The 8,751-nt window shown below is 33.9% G+C and overlaps 1 protein-coding gene across 3 annotated transcripts; it reads left to right on the top strand.

Moving 5' to 3' along the window:
- Positions 1-3,585: 3,585 nt before the first annotated feature.
- LOC141692257 (vacuolar cation/proton exchanger 3) lies at positions 3,586-8,097 on the top strand. Of its 3 annotated transcripts, none has more exons than XM_074496996.1 (11): positions 3,586-3,913; positions 5,716-5,783; positions 5,912-5,940; positions 6,077-6,273; positions 6,371-6,583; positions 6,723-6,842; positions 6,991-7,161; positions 7,287-7,403; positions 7,510-7,600; positions 7,682-7,756; positions 7,843-8,097. In XM_074496996.1, the coding sequence occupies exons 1-10, from the start codon at positions 3,647-3,649 to the stop codon at positions 7,744-7,746; spliced, it is 1,338 nt and encodes a 445-aa protein (XP_074353097.1). In that variant the 5' UTR covers positions 3,586-3,646; the 3' UTR covers positions 7,747-7,756; positions 7,843-8,097. The 3 variants fall into 3 exon arrangements, with proteins under 3 accessions (XP_074353097.1, XP_074353099.1, XP_074353098.1); XM_074496998.1 differs by having other exon boundaries at positions 7,828-8,097; XM_074496997.1 differs by having other exon boundaries at positions 7,682-7,760.
- The last annotated feature ends 654 nt before the right edge of the window (positions 8,098-8,751 follow it).

Genomic DNA, 8,751 nt, shown 5'->3' with positions numbered 1-8,751 from the left:
TCACATGGTGACACCTCACCATAAGCAACGCGTCAGAAATTTCAAGAATCAGACTTACAGACAACGGTTTTCTATAAAAAATGGTCGTCTTAGATAAACATTAACAACATTTTGTTTGAACAAAAACTGTTGTGTAAGCCTTGCAACGCTTGTTAATCTAACGGATGATATAAAATCTCCTCTCAATGAACGTCTCTCATTACACTAGCTCACCATTAAAAGTGACAACGGAAGAAAAACACGTGTGTGTCAAGTGATATTCAGACAACACAACGAAGGTACGTTGTTTAATTCCAGCTTAACTAAGCCAATAAGAAAACACTTGTCTCTTTCCAACAACAGTGTTTCACAACGTTGTCTCCATTATTTTCAGACAATGCAAAATTAAACTATTGTACAAACTACCTCATTTACACAACATCACTTTAGAAAGGCTTGTCTGTGTCGATTACCTAGACAATAGTTTTTAAAGTATTGTAGGAATGATGAAATCTTTTGATTTAAACAACACCTTGTCTCATAAAACGGTTGTATGATACAATCTGCTAAACAATAATTTTAAATCTATTGTAGTAAAGGGATTCACACAACACCCGTTTTTTGGTTTTTAAAAAGTTGTTGTGTAAATTTTTTGGGCAACACTTTTTTTGTCAAGCTTATCTAATGGGTGTTGTCTGATGGCGTTTTTCTTATAGTGAATGCAAATGCAATTTTATTCGAAAAAAAGATAGGAAGAAATAAACGTCATATTTCTTAGCTTAGTCCTCCGTGTGGTTTTATAAGTTGAGGATGACTGCTATACACATATTTTAAGGCTGGTTTAAGATATAGTTTCATTAAATATTTAAATAAAGAATTAATATTTAAAATTTAATTTGAAAAGAAAAATTTAGAAATAAATTATCAAAAAATACCTTTTATTCATTTTAGAATGCATATCAATTAAAAGAAATATTATTTAGAATTGAATGAAACTCAATTCTATACCCAAGTATACCCTAGGGTCATGTTTGTTTCGTGGGATTATAATCCGGGGATAATTAATTCCATCAAAATTAGTCATATAGATTAAATAATCATATCCTAAATTTGTTTGGAAGGATTAAGTGTAGAATTAGAATATAATCCTTTAAAATTTTATCCTATGTTTGTTTTGTAGGATAATAGTTGGGATTATAATATAGTCCTTTAAATTTTTCAATCCTATGTTTGTTTCATGTTGGATAACAATGAGGGGGATTATAGTCTTTTAAAAAATGACTGGGGATAAAATAATAACTGCTCCCACCAAGTATTAAATGAGATTATAGTCGTATCATCTTCTCCAACAAAACAAACATGAAATATGATAATTTAAAGGATTATAATCCTCGGATAACTTTTTTTTTTTATCGTAGGTAACCCGCAGCCGCTACCCTTCGGGTGCGCACTGGGTAAACCCTATGGGCTCACACAATAGCCTGCAAACCACGTGAACCAAGGTAAATCGGATTTAACTCTAATTCTTTACAAAACAAACATGGGATTGAAAAATTTAAAAAATTATAATCCTATCCCCGCTTAATACCATTAAACGAACATGGCCTACAAGTATACTGTAATTTTAACTATATATACCCAAGTATAAAACTCACATATATGGAAGCGAATGTATGTGCGTAAAATATTTTCATCTTAACGAGTCTAATCTCGCGGGGAGGAGCTATGCATGGTCAAGTAAAAACTGTTTATCATATTAAAAATTTGAGAGATCGGGATAATTTATACTACATATATAGGCCACACGAATAGACTGTGTACATGTATGCATGGCCATGCAGAACCAAAACTTATCAGTGGGAAACTTCGCGTCACCTTCTCTTTTCGGCCTTTATAAAACACATAAACCAAAAATGTCGTTATTCTCTATTGTGTCCTTTTGTTACCGTCACCAGAATGTTTATTTCAAATACTGGCTAGCTAGACTCCGGTAGTAGTTTCTCAGTAACAAATAATAGGTGACAATTCTCTGTCCCACTCGCTAAAAGAAAACACATAATTTAATGTAAATTGGTCGGTTATGAGTCGTGTCCACTTAATTAAGCCACTCATGTTAAATGTTTTGGAAGATTTTGAGCTCTTACAAATCACCAATGGATTCTAGCTATATCTCGACGTGGATATTCATATCCCAACTGGTTAATGCAAAAGTGTCGGGGAAAATCATTGAATATGAAGCTCCAATTATTTTAAGTCTATCAGCTCTCTCCGCCATTGTACTTTTTGATTATGGTATGGCTATAATAGACCTATAGCCAGATCTGGAAACAGCAAACTTACAAGTTAAACATGATGTTCTACTCTGAAATTTCTATCGCGTAAGTTATTGCTCATGTTGATCAATGTGCCTAACTTGCGTACTACGTTGTGATCAGAATGGATTACAAAATAGTTACACGTAACTATCAACTGTAGGTTTATATTTAGAAAGCTCTGGAATGGCCAGATGCTTCAAGCACTTCACTATATACACTAGTATACCGTACAAACTGTTTTAGTACACGTGAAGAACCCTTGTTGCTTTAGCTATCAAACAATGAAGGACAGTACATCTTTGGGTAATCTTCATTTAACTGATTTATTGAACGAAACCAATCATATATAGAGAGTTGATCATTAGTAAGAAGAACTGCACATTCATAAGGCTGATTTACAACGGCTAATTTTGTTCGTATAATAGACCAATAAGAATGAGTTTCGACTGCAAGTCAAGGGGAAGTTTGTTTAACAGAATTATACATAGCTTATTTTATTATTTTTTATAAATTTTGTGATGAACCAAAGTACTTGAAGTGTTTGAATTCATGAATGATAAAAATTATACATAGAATGGGGAGTTACGTTGAAAACTTTTGTTAGAAACAAACTTACTAATTTTTTTGTTAACACGTACGTGCTTTACCGATTATAACTAGTTAATTATAAATATTAGCTTTTAGCTAATATATTTGGAATTTTCTTTACGAGATAATAGCCAATATCATTATTTTATAATACAAAAGAAAGATAATATAATTCCAGGCTTATCTTATGATAAGAGTAATTCTAGAGATTTAAAAAAAAATTCAAAGGTAAAGGACTCTCCATAGTTAATTATACCAATTAAAACTTGTCAAGTATATTTTGAGAGTTATTAATGTTCTTAATGTCCCAAAGACCCCAATGATCATATAACAAAAAAACCTACCTAAAAATACATATCTACTATATCCCGCCCAACCCATACGTGTGTATTTTAAAAAGAAATCACTCCGTCATCTTGAATGAGACCCCCTACGCCCATACATATACTGCATCCTTTATCCAAAGAGAGAATCAATTAAAGCCCTTGATAAATACTATTAAACTCTACCGTTAGAAAAGATATATAATTTGTCTACAAAATTGAATAAGATATTCGAAAGCACAAAAGATCTGAAAAATAAGATTTATTTTCATTTTTATGTATGTTAAAATCTATTCATATTCCAAAAAGATCAATGAGAACCTTCCTGGAAACTTCCCAGATACAGTACGTCCCTATATTACGACCTCGAATGCAGACGTACACATAAAAAAACGCAGTTGATCATATCAATAATTTTTGCATACCGAAAAGATAAGAGCAATGGCTACAAGTACCAGAGAGCCCTGGCTAATGGAGAATGGGAATGTGAAGGTTTTGACAAGGGAGAGACATGGCAGGACTGCGCAAAACATGTCTTCTTCTTCGCTTCGCAAAAAGTCCGATATGGCCCTTGTTTCCAAAGTCCCGTATAGTTGTCTCAGGAAGTTTTTAGCTAATCTTCAGGAGGTTATTTTGGGAACTAAGCTTTCAGTCCTCTTCCCTGCCATTCCTCTTGCCATTATAGCTCATTTTTTTGGTTTTGGAAAAGTGAGTTTTCTAGTTTCTTGATCATCTTTAAGGCTTTTCATGAGCAATTAAACAATTGAAAAGATAAATGTTATATATATTTTAAATGGAATTTTAAGCATTTCTCTATAAAGATACATGCTTCGTTTTATTTTAGAGTATGTGATGCTACATATCCTAAAATGTTACTCATTGACACGGGACATCTTTTTATTCATTGAATTCAAATTAAAGCATCATTGCAACTTAACATTTGGGAACATTTTTTGTGAATCTAATATTTATTTATATAGGGAGTTGCTCAAATGAGAACTCCAATTAAAATGAGATATCAGATCTAATTTCAGTCACACAATTTTTAAATTTCGATTAATCTTGTCCACACAATATCTTAGTAATTTTATTTTCCTCAAGTCACCCCCACCCACTGTCCCTGCATCCCTTCACCACCCACCCGCCGCCGATGTGTTGCTAAGCTTTGCTCAGTCCCGCCATCAACAACCACTCTCTCTCTCTCTCCGTTTTGATCGCCTCCCTGCTTTTATTTCTCTCTATGTTCTCTTCTCTTTCAACCTTCATCTCATCGACAACGGAAACATGGCCTCAGATTTGCTCGCTATTTGTTCAAATTTTCAACGTCGTTCCGACTGGTCGTTTTTGTCATGGTTTCAACCTTCGCCACATTATCAATCAGTGGAGTAACATTATTATCCAAGTTGTGACGGTTGTGTGTAATGATGGTGTCTGTATATTGCCGGAAATGGTGATCGGAGGTGATTTTCATTATATAGTGGTTATTTATTTATATTTAGATCCGGTGATTTTCTTAAGACGGTGGTGATTTGTAATGGGCAGGACTTCGTAACCAAAAATGTATTATTATCGGAATTGATAACTGAATGTAGTTGTGTTGATTTTATTGTGGTGGTTATGTTTTTAATTTAGTAATTCATACTTAAATCTAGTGAATTTTGATATGATGACATCGCTCAGAGTTGATAAACAGAGCTAGTGGCCCGATCGGGTGGATATAAATAGTTGATTGATATGGTGATTTATGATTTTCTGGTGGTGATTTATGGTTTGTGGTGGTGATGATAACATGGTGGATTTGATTGTGGTGTTTATAGTTAAATATGGTGATTTTTGTTATAATGGTGGTGATCGGAGTTGATGAATTGAGCTGGTGGTGGATCTGGTGGGTATAGGCAGTGGCCCGTTGTGGTGATTTGTTTATTCCGGAGGTGATTTTTTGTTTATCGGTTGTCAGTTGCAGTGATTTTTTTATTTTTCGATGGTGATTTCGAATTTTCCGGTGGTGATTTTTGATTTGACGGTGGTGATTTTATGATTGCCGGTGGTGATTTTCTGGTGGTCGCTGGAGGTGATGGTAGTCGTCGGTGGTTGTGGCCAGAAATGGTGGTTGCCGGTTGTTGCAGGTGATGGTGGTTGGTAAGTAGAAAGAAGATGGAAAAGATGAGGGTCGGAGAAGATGATGAGATTTAAAATGAATGGTTTAGATTAAAAATTGATTTAAATTTTTATGGTTGAGATTAGATCTCATATCTCACCAAAAAAAGTTCTCAATGGAGTAAGACCCTATTGATATATATATTATGTAAATATATATGTATAAATATTTTATTCATTGAATTCGTATTAACGTACGAGGAGTGCATTTCCTTTACGAGGTGATAATCAATAGTACGCTCAATTTTGGAAATGTTTTTGTACATCTAACATTTATTTATATTTTATGTAAATACATGTGTATACATGCTTGTAATGAAATAACTCAAGATTTAGTTATTTGTTTGGAACAGCCGTGGGTGTTTGCTTTGAGCTTACTTGGCCTCACTCCGCTCGCAGAGCGAATCAGTTTTTTAACAGAGTAAGAAACCACTTTTACATACATAAAATGATGCACAGATTGTTTGTTATTTCAATTTTTGGTACTCTCACACAAACCTTATGGCATTCATTCGAATATTAATATATATCTTCGTTTTTTCTGTGCAGACAAATTACATTTTATACTGGCCCCACAGGTAACATATAGATCTGTTTGTAAAATCCATGGTGTTATTTAACAGCCAAAATGGTTACTATATTATATATGAATTATAAATAATCTTGTTTGTGTAACCAATTCATTTTAATATTTATCTTAATATGAATTTGCAGTTGGAGGGCTTCTGAATGCAACATGTGGAAATGCTACAGAACTTATAATAGCATTGTTTGCTCTATGGCAACACAAAGTAGATGTTGTCAAGTACTCACTTTTAGGTTCCATTCTCTCCAATCTCCTTTTGGTTCTCGGAACCTCTCTTTTTTGTGGTGGCCTGGCCAATCTACACTCTGAGCAAAAATACGACAGGGTACGCATTTTGTCGTTTGCTTCTAATAATGTCGTTTTCAAGAATTTTTTTTCTTCAAAATACGATAAAATGATATGTTAAACGTAATTATACACAGAAACAAGCGGATGTGAACACTGTACTTCTGTTACTCTCGTTGTTATGCCACATTCTACCTTTGATGTTTCGATATGCTGGGGATGCTGCGGCTTATAGTCCAAGTGATACACTCCAGTTGTCAAGAGCTAGCAGTATAATCATGTTGGTTGCATACATTGCTTATCTTTATTTCCAATTGTGGACTCACCGTGAAGTGTTTGAAGCTCAAGAGGTGCCTTTTTCTTTAGTTTTATGCGTGGAAATTGAAGTGGATGCATTTTGTGTTATTTGGATGCTTGTGTTATTTCGATTTAACTTATATTTCTAAGAAGATGATGTTTCTGATTTGTATGTTTGTCATGCTTGAATAGGATGATGATTTGGTTTCCGATGAAGCACCTGTTATTGGTTTCTGGAGTGGATTTATTTGGCTGGCTGGGATGACTGTTGTTATAGCAGTGTTATCTGAATATGTTGTTGGCACTATTGAGGTAATTGAAATGATCCCATTAAGATCTGATTAATTGGATTGGTATTAGGTACAGCGCTATAATTAAGCAATGTCCGGCATATTAGAATACCCAAAAACACACTTATCTTTTCTTTGTTTAAAAATTTAAGTAATACAATTTATAACAGGAAGCATCAGCATCCTGGGGGATATCTGTAAGCTTCATCAGCATCATTCTATTGCCAATCGTCGGAAATGCAGCTGAACATGCTGGAGCAGTCATTTTTGCTTTCAAGAACAAGCTGGACATTACTTTGGGTGTTGCTCTTGGTTCTGCAACACAAATTGCTTTGTTTGTGGTCAGTCATCTCCAAGACTTGATATATATCTCACACACACACAGCACACACAAGTGACCATATGTCCTTGTTTGCATGGAATGTTAATGATTGCTTTAAAAACATACAAATGAATCAATATGCAGGTTCCTGTTAGTGTAGTTTTTGCTTGGATACTGAATATCGACATGAATCTTGACTTCAATCTTCTTGAAACCGGCTCCCTTGCTCTTTCAGTTTTAGTCACAGCATTCACTTTACAGGTAAATGCGGCAGAACTTTACTTTGCTGGTAATTGATTAATTTTGCAATTATAAAGTACGGGATGGTTTTAAAACAAACACCTTATGCTTTTACGTGCTTCTGCAGGATGGAACTTCTCACTATATGAAAGGATTCGTGCTTCTATTGTGCTATGTAGTTATTGGTGCATGTTTTTTCGTTTCAAAGGGTTCAACAAGTAGGCATTTTCTTACTAAAAGCTCTTAAATCCTTTGTTCTATCTCAACTTCTTAAACACGCGTATATATTTCATTTGCAGCTAATGAAGGAAATTCTGTCAATTTGGGGCTTAACTCATCTCGTAAAGAACTCTTCAGAATCTGATTTGCGATATGTAGGTAAACCTGTTTTTCACTGAAATCACGAATACTACATGGCACGGCCCCTTCTTACCTGATGATGAAGTCTTTGTTGTTGCAGATTTGAGGAATTATGTGGAGCCATTTTGAAATAAAAGTTCAATGAAGAGGCATCAAAGTGATTCTTTGGTTGATTTGTTGGTCTCAACTGCAGAGGATGTGAACTGTGATCCTTGCATACGTTTAATTTTAATATGTAAGCGCGGCACAATTACGCTGAAGTTCATTGTCTTTATGGCTGGATATATATGTTCCATCTCGTACCTATGAATATATTGAACTTGAAAAAATTTAACTGAAAACCGTTTTCCATTGATGTTGTGCCTGTTTGGCGTGCAATTTTTTCTGACTTATTGTGAAAATGATCATGTATTCTACTTGAATGTCGTAATCAGAAAATTAAAGATACATTCCTGATTAGACCTGAAAATTTGGATAACCGGTTCGGTTTCGGATCGGACCTACTTTCGGATTATGATATATTTGAAAACCATTCGGATCAGATCAGATGTGATTCGGTTCGAGTCTAATTCAGATTAATATCGGATAAAATTCGTTTTAAGATCGGACAAAATTCAGTTCGGATAATATTCGGTTCATATATTTTCGGGTCATAACTTATTTTTTTTTTAATTTTTGAGATTAAAAAAAATATTTTTTTATTTAATTTAGTATTTTTAATATAATATAATGTACTCTTACAAAAGAATATGATGAAATAAGTATGTTATCATAAACATAAAATTGTTTAAAATATAAATTTTACTTATTTCGGATCATATTAGATTCAGGTAATATATTATTCGGTTTTAATCGGTTCAAAGTTATAATCGGATCATGTATTTCAGATCATTTTCGGTTAAAATTCGGTTCGAGTATTTTTCGGATCGGTTTAAATCGATTTTCGGATAATTATCGGATTGTATGATTCGGATCTCGAATCGGATCTCGATTTCATGAATTTCGGTTC

This window comes from Apium graveolens, chromosome 10, assembly GCF_009905375.1.
Source record: "Apium graveolens cultivar Ventura chromosome 10, ASM990537v1, whole genome shotgun sequence".
Lineage (NCBI taxonomy): Eukaryota > Viridiplantae > Streptophyta > Magnoliopsida > Apiales > Apiaceae > Apium > Apium graveolens.
The sequence above is the reverse complement of the archived record's forward strand: the minus strand, read 5'-3'. Positions and strand labels throughout refer to the sequence as shown.

Bases quoted from the DNA above. Each gene is read 5' to 3' on its own strand.
- LOC141692257 (XM_074496996.1), top strand. From the start codon at position 3,647: ATGGCTACAAGTACCAGAGAGCCCTGGCTAATGGAGAATGGGAATGTG. The intron at 5,784-5,911 runs GTAAGAAACCAC...TTTTCTGTGCAG, and splicing joins CGAATCAGTTTTTTAACAGA to ACAAATTACATTTTATACTG. The intron at 7,404-7,509 runs GTAAATGCGGCA...GTGCTTCTGCAG, and splicing joins TCACAGCATTCACTTTACAG to GATGGAACTTCTCACTATAT.